The sequence below is a fragment of the Mycteria americana genome, chromosome 3 (genome assembly GCF_035582795.1).
Source record: "Mycteria americana isolate JAX WOST 10 ecotype Jacksonville Zoo and Gardens chromosome 3, USCA_MyAme_1.0, whole genome shotgun sequence".
NCBI classification, from domain to species: domain Eukaryota; kingdom Metazoa; phylum Chordata; class Aves; order Ciconiiformes; family Ciconiidae; genus Mycteria; species Mycteria americana.
In genome coordinates this window covers 66,564,445-66,586,990 of record NC_134367.1, presented here as the reverse complement: position 1 = coordinate 66,586,990, position 22,546 = coordinate 66,564,445, and the positions used below count along the sequence as shown (strand labels likewise).

Here is a 22,546-nt window from a genome sequence, read left to right as displayed (position 1 = left end):
AAAAGACAATCTGCTGAACACAGTCAGGTCAGTAGGCCTTGATAAATTTATGTTTCTGTTCCTTTACACAAATGAGAATGTCAAGACACAGCTCAGCATGGGTATGTTAGCGTGTGTATACATTTGTCATTTTAATAAACTTACAGGGAAAAATAATCAGTCCGTACCTATTTATGTTAAAACTTATTTTTAGAGTTCAGCATATTTTCTAAACAAAAGATGTCTGCCTTAATGATTTGTCTTGATATTTTCGAAGAAAGAGGCAGTTTATTTAATACCACTGACTCTCATCTCATAGAACGGTTTGGATTGGAAGGGACCTTTACAGGTCATCTAGTCCAACCCCCCTGCAATGAGCAGGGACATCTTTAACTAGATCAGGTTGCTCAGAGCCCCGTCCAACCTGACCTTGAATGTTTCCAGGGATAGGGCATCCACAACTTCTCTGGGCAGCCTGTTCCAGTGTTTCACCACCCTCATTGTAAAACATTTCTTCCTTCTATCTAGTCTAAATCTACCCTCTTTTAGTTTAAAACCATTACTCCTTGTCCTGTCACAACAGGCCCTGCTAAAAAGTCTGTCCCCATCTTTCTTATAGGCCCCCTTTAAGTACTAAAAGGCTGCTATAAGGTCTCCCTGGAGCCTTCTCTTCTCCAGGCTGAACAACCCCAACTCTCTCAGCCTGTCCTCGTAGGAGAGGTGCTCCAGCCCTCGGATCATTTTCATGGCCCTCCTCTGGACCCGCTCCAACAGCTCTATGTCCTTCTTGTGCTGAGGGCTCCAGAGCTGGACGCAGGACTCCAGGTGAGGTCTCACCAGAGCAGAGCAGAGGGGCAGAATCACCTCCCTCAACATGCTGGCCACATCTCTTCCCCATCTCTTCCAAATCCTCTTCTCTAAGACACCTTCCTTTCCTACTAGCTTTTCTTGCTGATTTTTATTTTCTTTTTTGGTTCATTGAGGTTCCACAGATGTCTCTTGGAGTGAGGTAATCTAGATCAGTGATGCAGGAAAGAACGTCTTCTTTCAAACACCGTATCCATTTATCAGTGTGAGTTTAGGCCAGGAAACATTCAATGTTAATACACTTTGCTCTCCATAAACAACTCTTCAGGAAACAAGGTAACAGAAAAGGAGCTCATTTTATGCAGCCACTTACGTACTTCTGTAATTACAAAAGACTGTCCACAAATATGTTACAGCAGATTTCTTCTTTCCTGCAAGAGCCTAGAAATGCAATTAGTTTATTACCACCTAAAAAGAAGCTCAGATCTCGCTACAAAATTTTCTTATATGAATCCAAAAGGTAATGAGCATAGCCATTAATGGATTGTGCAGAAGATGCAAATGTGTATCCAGGAGGAGATAAGACAATTTTAACTCCTCAATTATTTGCAATCAGTGCATTCTTTGTGACTTACAGTTGCCTGTGGGCTTAAAGCGGTTGAAGAAAAAGGTGCTAATTCTTGTATAATTCTAAACAGCTACTCGAGAAAGGTATTTGTTTGTCCATATCTCGAATTACACCTGTGTGTTATGTACTTGCATAAATTGCTATAGAAATTTAGAGATCAAGACATCCAACAGACCACACATTTGTAAATTATTTGAAATGTGTTTGAAGTCATAAGCCTGAGCAGAGTTAGATGACAGAGCCCCAAAAGGAAAAAGAATTCTGTTTATTGTAGAATAGCTTAAATATGAAAACCTACTGGTTGAAAGTGTGTTTTGGGACCAGCATGCACTGCAGTGCTGCAATATACTGCACTGGCAACAAGTTGCTAGTGAAGGTATAGCTCTCCTCCTGAATCAAAATGAGCTGCGAGAATGTCATTTTACATGTATAAACGCAGCTCTACTAGTGACTTTTGCCACTGTAACTAGCATCACACCTTTACACACCTTGAGGCATGAAGCTAAGTCACGCTGCTCTCTTGCTTGATGTTCAGAAGTCTGCCCAGGAACAAGGCCGTAGTGCTGACAGTGAGAAGTTACTGTGCAGAAAGGATAATTGCCCAAGTATTGGTTCGAGAGCAGGGGTGAGGGGGGAACTTGGCTTCATTTTGTGAGGAGCATGTTGTATCCTAGTTCTCCTAAGCTGACTTTGGATTTCACATCACAGGTACATACCCAGCAGCAGGCTGGGACTTGCAGGTAATTTTACCAGCATGCAAAACTCCTAGAGAATTTCAACAACCAAGGAGATCAATCATGTAAAGAACAAGAACATGCTAAAGGAAAAGCCCAACTGGGATCCCTACTGGTTCGTTAGTCATTGAGATTTGCCTGATAGGTGAGGCAGGGAATAATGGTGTTTGAGGCTGAATTTGTAGCCAGAGCACACTGTGGTGTTTAAATGATCCTTCTATCCCCAGCTGCCGAGTGCAGACTTGGCACTACGTGTGATTCCAAAAGAAGCTGGAGCTAATGGAATCCACAAGTACATCTTGCGGCTGAAGAGGCATCTTCTCCAAAGATGCCAAACAGCAGGCATCTTTTGTTCCCTGGCCACATGCCCACTTCGGGCTGATGAAAACTTTGCTCTCAAGTAGAAGGATAAAGATTTCATTCCTTGTGCAGTAAGTATATACAATATAGAATCTGAATGTATTACCTAAAAGCTGAATATAAAATAAATCTAGAACCAAAGGCATAGTCTGATGGACCAGGATAGAAATTTTGGCTCTAAAACCAGCCTGATTTTACACTAATAGAGAATTTTTTCTCTGACTGTGAACACAAAGATGATACCAATTAATACCAGACTATTTATAACATAGGAATGACTACAAAATTGCATATACTGGATTTATTGAACAATAACTGTTTACCCAATTTTGGAATGTCACAATACTTAATCAAATTATGTGGACTGCTAGCATGCATGCTAGTTCTAATTTAGTGACATTTTATAATTATTCACAGTAATGAAAAAAAGTAAACTCTGCAAACATTCTGACCATGCAAGAACTCGTATCTTCTTAATGCAGCTGAACAGATAGCAACTTCTCTAAATGAAACGTCAGATATTTAACATGTTTTACTTTATTAACAATAAATTAATCTGTGGCATCACTGATCAACAAAACACTAAAGATACAGTGTGCAGATTGTCTACATGCTGATCAGAAAGGCAACATCATCGCTACCTTCATAAAAGTTGGAGAAATGCTAATGAACTTATATACATATATCATTTTCAACCATATGAACACCACTGAGCAGAAGAAATGTACTTCCACGTTTCCCCAATTTTTCAGTTAAATAAGGCAATAATAGAAAGCAGAGCGTCACAACCACCTACTTAAAACTCTAGATACTGAGTCCTGACATAATGCAGTGCCCAAAGAGGAATGTGCAAAAATAAACACCTGGATTTGCACTTTGATTCTTCGTTGTGTAAAATTAAAATTAAAAAAAAAAACCCAAAAAAACAAACCAACCCAACAACTGTTCCAGCTTCCACTGTCAGGAAAAACAAAAGAAAAGCTTCTGGGAGAATCCAAATTGACAAAGCTGTTCTTTCATCCCGTGGCACTATTTGGAATGTCTTGAGCATCTGCTAAATGTAGTTTTTGGCTGAAGCAAACCATTAAGGAATAACATTTTCACACATAGATAAGGTATAAACAAGATAGTGTTACACAAAACTATGCTCAGTCCTGTGACTATGCACCAGTCCAGATAAATTCAGTTCTATTAAGTCCTGTGCTAGTTCTTAACCAGTAGATTAATCTTCCTCGATGAGACTTAAGCATTACATACCTCCAGAATTAGCTGGTGGATCAGGGGGGATGACAGATTATTTTTATCACTATTATTATCACATTCCACTTGTGTTCTTTAAGACCTAGCCTTAAACAGCTTTCCACAGACACAGAGAATGTATATACCAGTGCAGTATCTTAAGTCCCAAACCAGTCCCACCTTCCTTGATGCATACAAAGTGTGTAACATCAGGAATAACTAGACTGCAGTATAAACTGAATGCAACACTCCTCAGCTGTGTCCTTAGCTTATCAAAAGCATGATGTAAAAGACAAGCTAAGACATTCAGCTTTATCTTCTTCTAGGTGATAGGATGAGAGGAAACAGCCTCAAGTTACACCAGGGGAGGTTTAGATTGGTTATGAGGAAAAATTTCTTCACTGAAAGGGCTGTCAAGCATGGGAACAGGCTGCCCAGGGAAATGGTTGAGTCACCATCCGTGGAGGTATTTAAAAGAAGTGCCATTGTGGTGCTTAGGGACATAGTTTAGTGGTGGACTTGGCAGTGCTAGATTAACAGTTAGACTTGATGATCTTAAAGGTCTTTTCCAACCTAAATAATTCTATGATTTGTTAAATTATCAAAGCTCTGCTGAAGTATTTGACTCAACTGTAGATCTCGCCCTAGAAATAAAAAATTAGGTCAGTCCATTATTCACAGTAAAGTCAGTGATAAGCTGCATATATTTCTAGAGAAAACTAAAAGGTAATAGGATTAATTTATCAATGGGACAGAACACTTCTGAGTACAACAGAAGGAATATTATTATGTATGTTTGTTCCAGAATGTCTCAGCAAGAAGCATGTAGAAAGACCCTGCTTCTGACAGGCTTTGCTGTCTACTGTCAACACATTGCCTAAAGTGTACAATCATCATATGAAAAAACAGCCTGTAATTAGAAGTGTTAAGATCCAGTCATTTATGTATTTGAAGAACCTAAAATCCATGCTGTATTACAGTACTACTTTAAAATAAAGGACTTTATTGAAGCTATTTGACTCCTGTAAAGACACCAGTTACTGGGGAAATATACTGTCATTTGATTACTGTTAACAATTATAATGCAAAACAGAGATTTAAGGAAAAGGATACATAGATGAATTCAGTTCTTCTAGCTGCAATATAAATGTAGAAAGTATCAGAAATGGCATTTGTTACTTAAATAAATGCAACAATTATGCTGATATGATGAAATAAATACATTAAAACAATTTTAAGAGTTTTGGTTTTTATGGAAATACACTAGAGAAAGGAGAAACTGAAAGTGTAGAATATACAATCTAAATTCCTTGTTGTGTGGTCTTCCCCAGATGTGGGAGGATGGACCACAGGGAAAATGGTCATAACTCCCTGGTACATTGGCTGTCTCTAAACAGGCCTACATCCTCAGATAGTTTACAGCTAGACTGCTCCACTCACCAGAACAAGCAGCAGCCTATAGAAAAAAGAAAAAAAGGTACGGTGTTTTCTCAAAACCAAGATGAGGGTAGGGCTTATGTCTTGGTTCGTTACAGTACTGTGTTCTCCTCAACTGTAAATCACTGCCCACCCAGTAGTGGTGGTTTCGTGAGCCGAGTTCTGTGGGCAAAGTTCTGTGTGTTCTGCCTTCCCAGTACTTACATCTGATAGCAGCCTATCCAGATTGGAGTCACTGGCTAGTTTTCTTTTATCTTCAGGGAGTTCTTCCAGCTCCCCATAGAGCTCTAGATTGAGGCGAGCAAGTTTCTCCTGCATACTCCGCACATGCTCCATCTGCTCTATGGAACATTCATTTCCTAAAAGGATAAGCAACAGCTTTAGATAAAGAAACCTGAGAGAGCAAATGAAAGTGCGAAGATGCAGCTTTTTACATCAGAGAAGAGGAATTTAAACAGCAAATTTACAAGGTAATTTGCTTTCTCAGTGATTTCTCCCTGTTTCACTACTGAAATTTCTGTCACCCTGTCTGGTGTTGTGTTGTGCTGAGCTTATGATAACTACCGAATGTACTAACTGGTTTTTAGAATATACATGGTTTTTCTGTACTCCTGAATTTATCTCTGATTTAGGAAGGCCCTGGTTTTTAACTTTAAATACGATCACAATAACCCTTCTTTCTAATTTTGATTAATCTTGGGGTTTCTTTCTTGTAACTGATGCTTTCTATAATACAGACTTTTCAGGTTCTCTTGTAAAATCGGTATGGAATTAACGTGGCATGCTGACCTAACACTAAACTTGCAAAAGCACATATGCATCCTTCTATTCAGTGCAGGGAAAAAAAGGAAGCAGAGACTGTCATGGTTTTTCTGAAACCTCCATCAGCTATGAAGTATTAAGAATAGCAAGATGCTAAGACAGAAGGGTAAGCTGGGTGAAATGCAACTTGCATCGGATTCCATAAAAGTTGTTACCAATAGTCTAAAGTGTTAACATGCAGCAAAACCTGGTGCTACATACAGTTACTTCTTATTGTTCCTATACTATCTATCATAAATAAGTGGCTTTAAACTTGGTATCTTAAATCCATAAGCCAAGGTACTGCCTTTGGTAAGCCGTGCTGGAAGGAACAGTGAAATGGCATTTGAATAATCTCACACCAAAGACAACCTTACAACAGGAGTATAATTTAAAAATGCAGTAAGACCTATTAATTATGTTAAACTTCATTTCATATGGCAGAGTCCAATATGACAAACTGGTAGTCTGTCCATACAGCACGCTTGTTTGCAAATGTTACCATCGTATAGCTATAAAAACAACTATTGTATACAAACAATTCATGCACTTACCAAATGCCTGAAGTTTGCCAGAGTGGAAGTCGTTCAGGAGGCTCAGAAGTCCCCTTTCCATTTCCTGGACATCTGATACGTCTGTGAGAAAAGAATGCTGGATTGGTGCTGCCTGTGCCCCTTTTGCTTCGCCTCCTGGAGGTTTGGCTTTCTCTTTTATTACACTGAAAAAAATAAATAATTAAACAAAATAAAAAAAGATTACTTCCTGCTTTTGCTGAGAATCTGAAATGTAAGTAAGTGTACATCTGGGCTTTGACAATGAAATGGAAAATATAGAATACATATTTCAATCACTCCTTTTAAGTTAAAAAATGGATCACCAGTTTGTCTTAATAAAGAACAACATCACTATCTTGTCAGTTTGATACTGCAAAATGAAGGATTCCAACAATCTGCTTTCCTATTAATAGTGGGAAACAGCAATGGAGCACATGTATGTAACAGCCATCTTAATAATCTAACGAGGACCATTACCCAACAATGACACATGGTGGGTGGGGCACTATCCACATAAAATCACCCAAAAAGCATCTGCAAACTCTCTTTAAGCCAGAGAGAAAAACCCACAGCAATCATATACTCCTGTTGTCGCAAACACCTATAGGCTGCAACCAGTGTGGAAAACAACTTGTTATAACCTATACAGGAAGGTGACCTTGCCTCCAGGTAAATTTTCCTAGAGCTGCTGCTTCCCACCTTCAAGTAACATACCAGTTTTACAAAACTCACCATCAAAAGCAATCTCCCAGTCCTCTAACACATACTAAATGGAACTAGTCCATGCCTGAACGCATGCTGAATGTGCTCAGAATTCTCTGCAACAAAACCATCAAAATTCCTGGATCCATACATTTTTCTCTAGACATAAAATTTGTTCAGAGCACCATGTGCCTATAGAAACTACATGAATGAAAATGAATAAGCATTATAAATGTAAATGAACATGCAATCAATATGAAGCTAAATGCTCAATTACCAGTAAGAAGTAGCATATTCCATCTCTGACCCAGAGACAGACAGACTGCATCCTAACCTAATACAATTCAGGTAAGGGGCTGTTTTCATCCCTGATTCGCCCATCCACATGTGCACACAGCCTTCCTCTCACATTGGCATGGCTGCTTCTGCAGCCTCATGGAGCGTCTGTTCAGAATGATTCAGTGAAAAATTCTGAGCCTAAAAATTAAAATTCAGAATACTATGGGATATTAAAAAAAATCACAGGCTTAGTAAAGAGGTTTTATTTAATTAGTGAAGATAATAGGGTTTACAGCATAGTAAGCTCCACCCTTCCCTTGAATACTCCCGTGCTCTCCAAGTCACAAATTCTCTCTCTCCTATACGAAATAATAATTCTTTTTCCAGCCTAACAGCTTCCATAGTCTATAAACATCGTATAGACTACATAGTCTATATCCTGGAACAACTAACGGTCCAATAATTATAATATCTGGTTCAACTCAGAGCAACACGTCTCAATTTAGATTTAAATTTGGCTATTTCAGCTTCAATTTCAGACTTCAAGAAAGGTTTGTATGCCAGAAAGGTCACTGATTTTTTTTCCAGCTGTATCTGAAGTTTAATACAATATATTACTGCTCCTGGAAAACTTATTTCATTAGATTCTTGTAGATGAGGTGAAAATGAATTGAATACTCCTACTCCACCATCGTAACAGCAGTTCATCCTCGCATTGTTATGTCAATTACCACTTGGAGAGTTTGAGAAATTGTCTGTATTATCACTGCTTGGTAAGCATCACTTCACAATTGAGCAAGAATGTCCTTTTCCAAAACTTAAAGCAAAAAGGACATTTTCCTCTCTAGCCAATATTGTGAGCTACAAGAAATTAATGTCTAGTACATTCCAGAATAGTGTTGAGTCTTAATAAACTGTACAGTCAGCTGCAGGCACCACTATTTTATAGTACATCAGTATTACTATTATTTCCCTCAAAATATGAACACATTTTCCCTGAAAAAAAATGTATAGACTTTACATCGCAGAAATGCCTTATGTCTCCATCAGGCCAATACTGGGTCCTTTAAACAGACTATCTGTGCCAAAGAGGACAGTTCAGTATTTAATCTTCAGCTAATACTTACAGATCAATAAACTCTGCTGCCTCTCTCTAGCTAACATTCCACTTTAAAATCCCTCTTCACTCGTTTATCTACTGTATCTGCCATGGCCAAGAAATATATTTTCTAACATGCAGGAAAATTAACAATCTCAAACTGAAATAGATGCATCATCAATAACACACAAACTATTCCAAAATGGTACTTTCTGAAGAGCTGAATGCCTCCCTCTGCTCGTGAGTATGGCCTGGGAGCTACCGCTGCTCCCACTGATGGGTCCCCAAACAAGAAACACACGGAAATTCCAGGTCTAGCTCATCCTGTTCAATTTACGTCCTTCATTTCCTGCTCTACTTGTGAGTTCCAACCTTTCAGTCGTAATATTTTCTTTGCTCCTCACAGCTGTACCTCTGGGGCTCTGCTATCTCCCATACGATGCCCACATTTGCCATATTTGATCACCCGACTCGTCTTTCACCAGCCACATTGGGCTATCATCTCTTCAGCTAAATTATTATCAGTGTGAGTCTACAGCACTGTGTAACATTTTACAAGGCTTACAAGGCTAACACAGAGCACCTTCTTTTTCTGTAAAATAACCATTATATTGCATTAAACACAAATCGCTTTGATAGAACAGACACGTCATCAAAAATTTTAATGAGTCTGAAGCTCGCTCTTTTCATTCTGCCCCAGCCAGTCTAAACACCCCTTAGACTGTCTGAGCATTGGCAGGTTTTTGGGTCTCACTTCCACTGAGCTTGCAAGATGCTCCCAAGCTTACCGTTTTAACTTTGGCTTTTGTACTGCAGGCTGTGGTGCAGGATTTGAAAAGGCTGTACTTTTACTGACTGGCACTGAGTTTTTCTTGGAGTTAGTAACCTGAGCAGGGTGACTAGTAGATGATTTGGGGCTCCTCCTCTTGATTTTCCTTTCTTCCATTTCTTCCAATTTATTGCATCTAGACTAATTTCTTCTCCTCCAAAGCGAAGACAAACAAGTAAGAAACATACATTAAAACTGGCACTTACAATACAAGCAAGGGGAAAAACAGGTCACAGTGCATGGAAATAGAGTTTTATAGTGTCTTCCAAGATGAGCAGTTACTCATTTCTTCAAACAAGAGACTCCAGTTTTCAGGAGAAGCTGCCCAGGCCTGCCTGATCAGCAAAACAAGCAGGAATTAAAATCTTCTGCGTCAGCTTCAGCTGACAGGTACCTCAAAATGATCTCGAGCTTTGCGTCCCATGGATTATTGCTAGAAAACACGGTGACTGCTCAAGTCCACGCCAATCAGATACTGGGAAACGACGGTGGCATGAGGATGCTGTGATTCATCCTTGCCAAACAACCTCCTCTAAAGGGAGAGGCCTTGTCAAAACTCAGTTGATGCCGAGTTATTACTGCGATTACATATGCTATTGATGGGTGCTACCCAATAATACATACGCTATATTGCTGCTATTAGATGTGTTGTTACTGGGTGCTACCTCATAATGCTCTCGCCCGGGGGAACGCCTCCTCTGAAAGGCACCGTCCGGCGGAGGCGGCAGCGGGTACTGCAGGCACAGCGATGCCAACCCGGGGCGCCACCGCTGACCCGCTGCGGGCCGCCTCCCCGCCGCTGCCAGCTCCGGACCCACCGCCACCACCTCCCGGAGTAACGACCCCTGCCCTGCGGCACAGACAGCCGCTACCACATGTCGCCATTTTATTAGCACGGAGACTTGCGACGCTGCCCGTCACGCTTCCTCCCGCCTCACTCCCGGAGTACGGCCACCCCCCGCCAACCGCCACCCTCTCCCCCCACGGCGAACGTTAAACGGCCGCCGAAGCGCAGGCCCCGCCCCCGGCCAGCCCCGCCCCCCGGCCGCCCTCTACCTGTGGGCAGGCCCCGCCCCCGGAGCGGCGCGCGGACCCCCGGCCTCGCCGGCCCTCACCCCTCCCTCGGGGCAGCGGCAGCTCCGCCCAGCGCGCAGGTCACATGACTGCCATGTGGGGCGGAGCGGCCCGGCCCGCCCTGCGAGATGCATTGTGGGAGTCCCGCCCCCTCCCGGCGACGGTACTCCCGCGGCGGGCAGGGAGACTACCACTCCCAGAATCCCCCGCGGCAAGGGGCGGCCGGCTCGGGGCGGGCGCAGGCCACCGAAGTCGGCGCGGGGAGGGGCCGAGCGCTTCCCTGCGCATGCGTGAGGGCCGGGCTGCTCCCCGCCCCCGCGTGCAGGGGCGGGGCCGTGCCGGGTGGAGCCGGAGCAGCCGTTAACGGCTGAAAGGGGCGGTGCCGCCAGCCGCCTCCTGCAGCGCTGCGAGGGCCAGGCGGGGGGGGCACGGGTCTCTGTGGGCACAGCTGGTTCCGAGTGGACAGCTGTCTCTGCCCTCGATGTCTCCACAGGGGCGGGAGCCCTCCGCCGCGGGCAGGGCGGGGGGCTGCGGGCCGCACCGCCGCCTTGGAGCCCTCCGGTGTGCCCATGCGTGTCAGGCTCGTCACGGAGGCGTCGCTGACCGTGCTAGAAATGCCGGTGACACAACACATTCCATAGCTCTAAAATATGAAGAACGGAAGGAGAGCAGAATGGTTAGAAAAGGGGTTGTCGCCTCCTCGGCAGTAGTGCATGTCATGCCCCAGAGGACTTTTGGAGCTCTGTCTCTGTCACCTACAGAGAGAGAGAAGCTCGAACGTCAATGTTCTTTGTAGGTTTGAAGCTTTAGTTCGGTGCGAGGCAGATTCTCGCCAGTGACGGGCCCTGTACTCGAGATGGCAGCACCACTTCGCACTCCGGAGCTCTCCGAGCCTTGGCGGCTCGTTGCCTTTCCCTTGGCGGCTGTGGAGCTCTCCGGTCAGAAGTAGCAGGGGTAGGTAACGGGTCTGGTGAACAAGGAGGACCCACTCCTCTGTCATACAGCTTCATCCCCACGACAGGCGTTCCCGGGGGGGTTATTGATCCAAGGTAAATGAGGACCCTGCCGCCACGTTTAGTTTGATGCAGCTCTCTGTCTTATCCGACCTTGATTCCAGTCTTGAGTAGTTGGCTCGTGCCAACTTAATTGTCAAGGCAGGCAACATTAGCAGGGTGTGCCTACCTAGCCTTAGTAATTAATAAGTTCAGTCCCCCCCAAAGTCTATTTCCTAGTGCTGTCTCTATTGTAGAGGAACTCAAACAATTGCATTTCTGGTCATCATCGCTTGTCTCTTCAGTGCTCCCTGTTGTTGATGGCTTTGTGAACTTGAATGCTTGGCACATCTTTCCTAGTTATGGCTGGTAGCTCGAGGCGTTTTTCCCCACATGACAGTAGTTTGTTGCCTAAAGAGACAAACTTATCTACTATCTCTACAATTTGTCTGTCAACTTGCATTTCTTCTACTTGCAATGAGATTTTAGTTTTTACCTAAGAAACATGTTGTTCATAACTGTATGTTTTCTGATGAAAACTCTCAGATGTTGCTTACGCACCAGCTGTGAAGGGTGGTATAATCTGCATCACCCAGAGTGACAACGTTGGCCAAAAGCTTTACTGGTGTTTGCAATGGTATGTCTCAATATACAGCTATGGCATGGCTTAACAGGTGTGCAGCTAGGGTGCCTTCCTACCTCTGTCTAGACCTTTTATGATACCAAAAAACTGATTCTCCAGTTGCACCCTGATCCTCCTTGAATTAGACTCAAGGGGCTATTAGATATAACAGTGCCTCATCAAGACTTTCGTGGGACACTGCAGTTGTGAGACTCAATGGCCACTTTGAGTCCAAAAAGGGGTGCTGTCAAAGGGAGATTGCATTTGCAATGACTCTCAGGTGAAGGACAGGGACCAAATGTCCACTGAAGGTCATTCTGCAGTGAAAGTAATCCCTTGCAGCAGGACACAGCTTGGGTCTGAGGAGCTGGATCAGTTCTGATAAGCTACGAACAGTTTTGTTGCAAGAGATCTGTACCAGAGACTATCACTGATACACTGACAGTTCACTTACGGGAATAAACAATCGAAGGGTGTTTACATGTAAGCTGTAAGTCTCACAGGAAAAAAGGCATGAGTGAGAAGAAAGAAAACTCTGTAACATTGGAGATACATTAAACAAAAAGGTGGTGGTACAAGACTTAAGGGAAAGGTAGAGAAGCAGAAACAGTTGTTTACCATCTTTTTGATTCTTTGATACAAAAGGCTTCTGATATCTAGCTTGGCATGCATTACAGGGAAACAAGAGCTAGCAAAATTCACACAGGCTGTAAGCCAGTCACAAATTCTCAGCCACAGGGCTGCCCAAGTAGAATCCTCATTCACACACGTGTATATATATATATATGGGGGGGGAGGGGCTACAAAAACTGGAAAAAGCAAGATTTACAGACAGATTTGTGTAGATATTTGGGAGATTTGTATGAGATAAATACTGTTTCTGCAGGGTAGCTTCAGAAATGTTTGTGTTCATTCAGCTCATTTCTCACACGCTATATAACCAAGTAAACGTACCCACCTTGCAGTTTGTATATAGAGGTGTGGTTTGTTTTTTCCCCTGTGATTAATGGTGTTCTGTGTGTGCAGAATAAAGCAAAGAGGTTTGACAGTTAGGATGGAAGGTGACTAGGTATCCTTTGTTTCTAATAAAGCAGTTGAAATAGAATGTCTTATGGGCTGTTTTTAAATAAAGGGAAAATCTTTCCATCACTAATATAAGCATTTTTAAAAATAAAATTACTTTTATATTCAGAAAGCAGTTGGATTCCACAGTCAACCCTGCTTCAGTTTAGTCTCTCAGTATGAAGGATCAAGTACATTAACTTAGTTACTCTTACAAAAACGGTGTGTGCTTTCCCTGGGACACCCCAGAAAAAACCTACACTCAATTTTAGCATGCAGGCAATGTTTTGCTCCAAGTACATTTGTTATCACTGCACGCTACATGACATTAGAATTATTATTAAAATGTCTCTATTGCTTCTATATCTGATTTAGCAGAGCCTAGAAGGGCAGATAATTGGGAAAGCATCAGACTTTATTGTATGTTTTCATAGTGAAAGTAATTTTATATTGAATAATTAATTTCTTATGAAAGATAATAGTAAGGTAAGAGCAAAGAATCAAAGGTAGTGTGGTCTTGATTTGATACTACAAATCCTACTGCAGATAACACTGCTGCCTGGAATCCAATAAAGCTATCATACATTCACCAGGAAGAAAAAGTGTGTTTTGGATTATCTCCATTTAGCTGAGCTTTTGCATAATTTTGTGTTGTGGTAATGATTCACAGTTTGGAAGATGCTTTTTTCTTTCTTTATAAGGCTTTTTTCTGACAACACCAATAAGCATTAGAGTGGTAGCGTTTCTATATACTTGTTGACTGAAGTGCTCCAAGGGTAACGGTGTTTTAATAGGAACAATGTTATTGTTCAAGAAGAAAATTAAAAAGTTAATTGAATCTGATTTTATTTACATGTATATCTCCTTACAAACTAGAGGCCCACCTTTGAAGATGCTTTGAAGAAGAACTTCAAAGAAGTTAGTCTATACTTCGTGTTGAGATATGCATGCAAATAAAATCAGATTCTTCTTTTTGAAAACTCTATTCAGTTAACATGAGATGGCAAGTTGGTTCTAAAGGCTTCCAAGACAGTGATGAAAGCATCTTGTTCTTTAGCTTCTATAATAAATCTCAGCTGTATTTCACAGGGTGGCACCTTGTACACATGGAAGCATGACAGTGCTGTAGCATCACCTTCCGAAAAAGAGTGTAATGTGGGAGATACCTGTTCATATGAAGTAAAGTACTTATTTCTGTTTTATGACTAGCAGCATAACAAGGTGTGTGTATATTTATCATCCAGCTAAATGTGCAGAACAATGCAGTGAAGTTGAAATGATATATAAAGAAAATTAATTAACATGATTAATATGGATGTAGAATCGTGTGGGTTAGGCACATGTGTGTTCTGCTTTACAGAATGATGACAGATATGCCCTCAAGAAATGCCACTGAAAACGTGTCAACACATATACTTACATTGTATCTTTCTCTCTCTATATATATATATATACACACACACATTACAGTTTGGCTATCTAAGTGAATGAATATAAGCATATATAAATATTTAGATTTCTATGTTATTACTGATCAGTTTCTGCATCTCTAACATGAACAATCCATTGAAGTCAGCACTATTACACACGGAGGCAAGTAGTTTAAAACCTCCACCAGTATTATGAGTGTATCCAGTGTCAGCTCACTGCAAAAAATCAGTTCTTGGTTAGCTACCAAAACATTAAATACGCAACCTGCTTAAAAACTAAACAAATCTTTTGCCAGAATGTGGATGTTGAATAAACCACCTCCTTGGGCCAGCAGTATGGTGATTCGGGCACCCACAATGTGGTAACGAGGGAAGGAAGGAGGGAGAACAGAGGGACTTGCCGAGTCACTCGGAAACCTGAATCTTTTCGGTTACACATAAGCCTGCCTCTGAAGTCAGATGGCTGCTCAAAGCTTTTCCTTTCAGTTTGCCCCAGTTTCCTACTGTACACCAACCTCTTTAGCTCCTTGCTAATGTCCTCCTGGGACTTTCTTGGTCAGTTTTGTTCCAGCCTTCCTCACTTCTGGAGGTGCCTACTGTAGTCATGCCCTGCTTTCTTCTCTTTGTCTATCTTCAGTTCTCCCCTCCAGCCCTGCTTTGGCCTCTTGCTCTTACAGGCCCTCAAAGACTGAGATGATCTCCCTAGGACCTAGGACATCCCTAGGAATGAAAGCTGATTCTTCCTATCATGGAAGCTTTGATGAATTCCACCAACTATAAAGACAGCTCTGCTGGTCAGAGCAAAGGTCCTTATAGCCCAGTGTCCGTACTCCAAAGCAGCCAATTGCAGATGCCTGTAAAAAACTGTAAGAAGCTGGCAAACATGTGATGCTGCCTCTAAGTACTTTCCAGTCTGCAACAGGTTTGTGGTTCAGATGCAGTTTCTATGCATGTAGCAATGTTACGCGGCAGTAGCCCCAAGAACTAGGCCTCTAGGGCCTAAATGGCCCTGACCAGTCTGACCTGGGACACCCCCCCCCCCACTGCCCATGGGCCCAGGAGCCCCATTTCAGCTCAGCCCAGGGCCTTCAATCCCTGCCTGAGCTATGCTGACAGGGTCTCTAGCTCTCTCTCCAGTTCCTGGATGGACCCCTGGGATATACACTGTGGTCTTGCCTACAGGAAAAAAACCCACCTGATTTCTTTATATGCCTGGAAAGTTATGTTGAAATAATATTATTAACATGTCTACTAGTTAGTCTGGATTTCATATTCACAGAATCATGGAAGTAATTGTGGTTCGAAAGCACCTCTTGAGGTCATAGCATCATAGGATACTTCAGGTTGGAAGGGACATCATGAGGTCTCCAAGCCAAAGCAGGGTCAACTGTGTGCTCAGACCAGGTTGCCCAGGGCTTTATGCAGCCTGTCTTGAAAACCTTCAAGGATGAAGACTGCCCAAATGTCCTGTAGCACAACCTCCTGCTCAGAGCAGGGGTACTGCCACATGGGGTCAGCTGTGGCTTTGTCTGGCCAGGCCTTGAAACCTTCAAGAACAGAGATTCCACCACCCCTGCAGATAACTTGTTCCAGTACTGCATTACAGTCTTAGTGAAGAAGTTGTTCCTTATACAATTTTTAGTTATATAAAAACATGCTAATATTCTATATGTGTTCAATAGATATAGAAGCTATTGTACAGTTACATTTGCCGCCTTCTAAATATTCAGTTTAAATATTTGTAACATGCATTAAGATGCTCCAAGGAAAAAGCACTTTGGAACTGTACATTAGCTGTTTTAATAACCCTGACACTCCAGATGGAAAAGGGAAAAGTCTATCATTGACTCTGCCAGCACACACCCAGTATTTCAGGGAGAGTCCCAGACCTAATACAATTTTTCAGACTCTGTCAGGGATGTAAAACTGAGATTAGCAGGAAATGCATTGGTGGTTCACTAGTGCATTCTCCTTTAGAATTATTTCAAAACATTTTCCATGTTTTTAGATGCTGGCACGTTGTAAAAAGAGTGGGGTTTTCTGAAGGATAAGGCTGTGAGTCACTTAAAGGAACTGTTGTGGAGGGAAAGCAGGGAGGGAGAAGACTTCTTGCGGAGGATGATTGCTAGACTCCATCTCTCACCATTGTCTTGCTTGGACAGTACTTGTTCACATGTTAAAATATATTATAATCAAATTATTCCATCTGCCAAACTGTTTTACTGATTTTATCATATATAACTTTCTCACAGGTCTCAAATGACCCATTGATATTGAACTGACTTGAGAAAAAGCTTAGGTAATGGCACCACTCCTTCAAATGCTTGCATGCATATTCAGTATTAGACAACGATTAATTTCATATGTGGTTTTAAAATACATCAAAATAAACCTTGGGCAAATCCTTCATCCTTGGGCAGCCTGCTGAATTATTTTTGCAAGTACTCCTTGAGCTACTCATTGTCAATGTAACGATGTTTACAATCATTCTAACATTAGTAACATGATATTTATAGAATCCCATCAAGGTCAGCAAAACCAAACCCTTGTGAACCAAAGTGGGAAGTAAATTCTAGAAACCAGACCAGATCAGAAAACACATGACAAAAGACTTTTCTTCTGCACAACTGGGGACATATTAGTGCAGAGAATGGTTTCTGATCTATATTATGGAAATAATATGTGGAAAGGATTGGCGCATTTTATTCAACTTTAAATTCATAACACCTGTTCTTGGCAGGCACCTGCTCTTTTCCCCTTTTAAATATTTAAATATTGAATAATATTTATTATTAATTTAGTACAACAAGATAGAACATGCAGCTCATATCACAAAGAACCAAGGTGCATCTTTTGTTTTCTGCAGCCTGCTTTTTAAACTGTTCAGTAATTTATCACAAGAGGAACATAATAGAGTAAGACCTTGCAGAAAAAACAATCTTAAGGTAGCAATTGAAATAAAATACTTGCTCAGTTGTTTTAGTAGTTTGGCTAAGCGCCTACGAAAATTGTTTTATTTTCTTTGCCAGTGTTTACACTTAATGTCAGGAGGAGAAACTACTATTCACATTCCCTCTATGAAATGCCACTGAAGAGTATTGCTAGTACAGAGTAACCCAGGGGTGCCAGGGAAGGTCCAGTAAATACAGTTTAACTTTTCAAAGCAATTTCAGCCTCCCCTCTAGTATGCACAAACATGGGCTTGTGGACATAATCACCTGCACACACCTCGAATCTTCAGTCATGGCCAAGAATCCCAATGGCGTAAAACTCTGTACAAACTCAGGGACCAAATAAAGGCAATTCCTACCACAAAGGTCATACAACAGACGGATACAAGACAAAAGAGGAAAAAGAAAAAAGGAAACGATTAGACAACCTGGATCTACATGATCGACCAAGGTTTAAGCACAGCAGCAACCTAATTTTTGTCAAAGGTTCTGTTGGCATCATGGGCAAGGATGAATTTATAGCTTACAGGAAAGAATTTGTAGGTGAATTTTGTTGATGAATCCTTTGGCTTAAAAGAAAACCAGGCAAAGTTATAATTTTCTTCTTGAGCCACACAATATAAAACTAAGTTGAATACACTTTTTTTTTTTCAAATGGTAAACTCCAAATGCAAAATTATAGGCCTCATTTGGAAACTTTGATTCAACTCAAGAAAATCCAGTAATTTTTCTAAGTGAGAAGATTTGTGAAGATTATGCCTGCAAAGAACTGTGAAGGCAAGCAGGTAGACTTCCTTTATTGAATGTGCTAAGAGCATGAAATATAGCTTTCATAGTTACAGCTATAGAAATAGTTATATTATAGAAATATATTATAGAAATATAGAGTTATATTCTAGAAACATAACTCAGATGATTGTTACCTTAATATCAAAGTAGGACAGTGAGTTATTTGCAGGCTGCAATTTTTCCTGGTCAGATTTGTAGTTGGCCTCAAGTCACTTCTTCGTGTTGCTTGGGAAATTTAATTCCCTTCCCTGTCTATAGCTCAGTGGCTCAGTATAAATACAACTGCTATAATGTTTTAAAAGCATCAAGTGACTATTTTTTCCCCAGCTAGAAGATACATTGCTGAGAAGTTCCACTGAGTACATGTCTGTTCTCCCAAACAGACATCGTAAAGCACGTTTGTAATTTCAGACTCTGTTTTGTTAGACATATACAAATGCAGAACTAAAACCAAACAAAAATCCATTCCCTAAAGAGAATAAATGTACACAGAAATATTTGTACAGAAAACTATTTCTAAGCAATGCATAGGCTAAAGAGTATACTAGAGATTTCTTTTTAATATGATTTTGCACCAGTAACTCCAATTAGCAAAGGAGAAGTTAAACATTCAAAGCATTTTCCTTTGCATTGGAAACACTAAAAAGAAATAGCAGCAAGAGGTCTCAGGTCCAAACAGGACACCTGTGACTGTGTGCACTGTGTTCCTCTATAATAAAGATGGCCTCTGTAGCAAAATGTTTAAGGCTTAAATACATGATGGGTATGCGAGTAGCACTGTTTCACTTAAGGCAATTGTATATAGCCTAATAGTTGATTATAGATGGTACAGTGGATATTAGTGAGAAGAATTCTATTTTAAGGTTTTCTTAAATTAGTCTTAATAGAATAACAGGTTTAAATGAAACCTGCTTATCAAAGTATATTAAAAAAACAATTATAGGGAAAGTGTAGTAAAAAGTTATAGGCTTCAGTGGAAAATAACTGGCTATATGCATTTACAAGTTTTGGTTGTGGATCACAATAATTGCATTAGTATTCAAAACTGTGGTTATAACTGTCATGAAATAGAAAGCATAGAAAAATCAACACATTAAAGAACAAAGGGGCATCGCTGTGAAGTTGGTGGGTTTTCTTCTGAGTATGTACAACCAGGGATTAAATTTGCAAACTTTTCTGAAAGAGGCTGTAAGGGAGGCTCCTGAAAGGAGGCTCAAATATAGTCAGCATTTTTTTTTCTTCTGAAGAAGCTATTCCTTGGGCTGAAATTCTTTACACTTTCTTTTAACCCGCTTTTAAGAAAAACGAACCAGAATTTTTTTAGCTGTATTTCACTGTATTTAAAAGTTGATTCCTATGTTGTTAAGCAAAGTGTTTACATGTTTTTTTCTTGAACTAACTAAAAAATGATTTTGCTAGAAATGCTTAAAACTCAGCATGTTCATAGTCCTCTGAGGAATGCGTACTCTGCCAAGTCTGAAAACACTTGGAACAGAAAGAAGGTCTGAGTAAATCTTGCAAGCTGTGCTACAGTTTTTTTTACTGATTTATGAACAACACACTGATGCTTAGCTTGTACAGTTTGTCTGATCTATGCAATGAAATAAACACAGCTGCATTTATTACAGTGATTGCATAATCACATATTTGGTACCCACAAACTTTTGGGAATATTCAGAGAGCAGTATGTGCTAAAAATCCTGATTTCCTTTACTTTCTTTAATACCACTCTCAATTTATTTTAAATTTAATATAAGGTTTTGTTTGTAGAAATTTTAACAGTAAAGTTTCTGCAACACCAGTAATTCAGATCATTTATACCGGTTGTAAAGTAGTGATACTACCATGGCACAGGTCATAGAAAATACAAACGTGCCAGCCGTCACAGGTATCACTTTGTATGGCTATCTAGAAATACCCCACAATTATGCTACCACAAAAATTAGGTTTCCTAATTTGGAGGTGTATAGATCCTCAGCTGTTACTCCATTTACTGTAAAGTTTGCTACTCAGTGTAATTTCTAGACAGCCATAAAATAGCTTTTCTCTTACTGTCAATCTTCCAAATTACTATTTTTGAATTTGAAAATATTTTATTAGACTTTATTTATTAGCAAAATTCCAGTCTCTGAGACTGACTGGGTGTTCAAACAGAAACACTGAGCTTTGCAGCATGAATGCACTGAATCTCATCCCAACCAACCATCAGGTAGATGAAATTGTGCAGAGGAACATAAACACGGCAGCCAGAGACCTTTAATGGTCTACCACAGTGGTAGATTCTTCCCAAATGAATATTTTTAGAAGTCAGCTTAAAGGCAAAAGAATTTTTTTCTGGCATCCTGTAAACATCCAAAACATGGATAGTACAGTAAATATATTTAGGAACTATTTTGTCTTTTTTTTTAAATCTGAAAATGTCAAGAGGTATCCAAAACCTTTAAAAAACCAGAGATGTGAGTTTAGACAGTGGTGGAGTCTGTCGCAGGTTGCTGCACACAGCCCCACTATAATTTCACCGGCGACTGGTGCATCCATGGTGTAGATCACAGTGACAAACCATGCTCACTTGCGAGGAAGAGAATGGGGACATCTGCATTGGTTGATAGATGGTTTATCACGCCCTGCATTTTATCAGTGACCAAAGCTTGTCTGTCATTTATGAGGCAGGAGCTGCTGCAAGGTATCAAAAATCATTTGTGACTGACTGGCGTACCATCCGCCTGTGTTCATCAACTGAAACAAAACAGAGTGGCGTATTTTTAAAAAGTGTTATATACATAGTTTAAGCAAGTACTTTGCTGTAGCTGTAGTGCCTGATGGTGGGAAGCTAATACCTAAGGAGAAGCTGAGTTCTGCTGCTGTGACCAGCTCAGCCTGCATGTTCGGGGAGCAATTTAGGAGGCTCCCATCCGTTGGATGTATTGTTTGCTCTGGGTCCTGAGGCATTCATTTGAGAACATAATCAGCCTTGTTAAAAGAATACAATTTCAAGTCTTGTTTGGCTGAGTCGTTTTTGAAACTGTTTTCGGGTTTTTTTGTTACAATATTTAGTTAATGAATAAAAATGTAAACTGTGTAATTACTTCAAAGGAGACCACATATAACACAATTAGAGAAGACATAAATGTGGTCAGTGTCTTAGATAAATAAAAATTTCATATGGAATTTACAAAAGCTTTCAACACAAACTGTTCTCGTTAAAGCTAGGGACAGCAACAAAAGACTTTGCTCAGCATTTATGAAATCTCCATATGTTGAGTCTGATTTTCAGCAGATAATTCCTCCAGCCTTTGTTTTTCCAGATGAAGGTTTTCTTTCACAAATAATGACACCCATATTCCTGCCCTGCAGTCACTTGCTGTATGCATACCTGTAGCTATGTAACTCAAGTAATAATTAATAATTATACATGACTTAGATTAGATTTATATTAGATATAAGGAAGCAGTTTTTTACAATAAGGGTGGTGAGATGCTGGAACACGTTGCCCAGGGAAGTTGTGGATGCCTCATCCCTGGAAGTGTTCAAGGTTAGGTTGGACAGGGCTTTGAGTGACTTGATCTAGTTGAAGCTGTCCCTGCCCAAGGCAGGGGGGTTGGACTAGGTGATCTTTAATGGTCCCTTCTGACCCAAGCCATTCTGTGATTCTGTGATTCCATGATATTTAGATGACTTAAGTTCTTGTGAAGCGGAAATCTAAACACTTTATCAATTAGAAAAAGAATATATCAGAAGTTTTTTCTGCCACAGAGGAAGTGGAAGTGAGGAATGCACTTTGTTAAAAGACAGAAACGCCTCAACCAAATGAAGAAAATTGATATGGCACCTCCAGGAGCAGTATTACTGATCTATTCAGATAATCTCCTAGCAACTTGGTTTCTCTATGGGGAGATACACTGTGGGGTTGTTTCCATTTTCCGCCTTTAGAATTGGAGTCCTAAAGGCGGGTTGTCTCTCAGTCCCACACTGCCATAGTGACTGGCAGTCTTCTCTTCGCTCTGTAGTCCATTGAAAAGCCTCTGATGATCACTATGTGCTTTGAACTCTGAGGGGGTTGTAATGCTATAGTCATGTTTTCATAGGCTCTATGATCTCTTGCATGTTTTTCTATTCACAGCCTAGATTTTCCCCCACTGTTCTGCTCCCCTGAGAATGGTACAACATATCGCTGTGTC

General features: G+C 40.8%; 1 protein-coding gene across 2 annotated transcripts; it reads right to left on the bottom strand.

The window, feature by feature from the left end:
• Window positions 1-3,022: 3,022 nt before the first annotated feature.
• Window positions 3,023-10,610, bottom strand: CCDC28A (coiled-coil domain containing 28A). 2 transcript variants are annotated; one of them, XM_075498831.1, is made up of 6 exons: window positions 10,505-10,610; window positions 9,408-9,602; window positions 6,540-6,703; window positions 5,389-5,543; window positions 4,861-4,883; window positions 3,023-3,579 (listed from the first exon to the last, which is right to left on the bottom strand). In XM_075498831.1, exons 2-6 carry the CDS (start codon window positions 9,563-9,565, stop codon window positions 3,525-3,527), a joined length of 555 nt encoding a protein of 184 aa, XP_075354946.1. In that variant the 5' UTR covers window positions 9,566-9,602; window positions 10,505-10,610; the 3' UTR covers window positions 3,023-3,524. The 2 variants fall into 2 exon arrangements, with proteins under 2 accessions (XP_075354946.1, XP_075354947.1); XM_075498832.1 differs by lacking the exon at window positions 3,023-3,579 and having other exon boundaries at window positions 4,869-4,948.
• Between the last annotated feature and the right edge of the window lie 11,936 nt (window positions 10,611-22,546).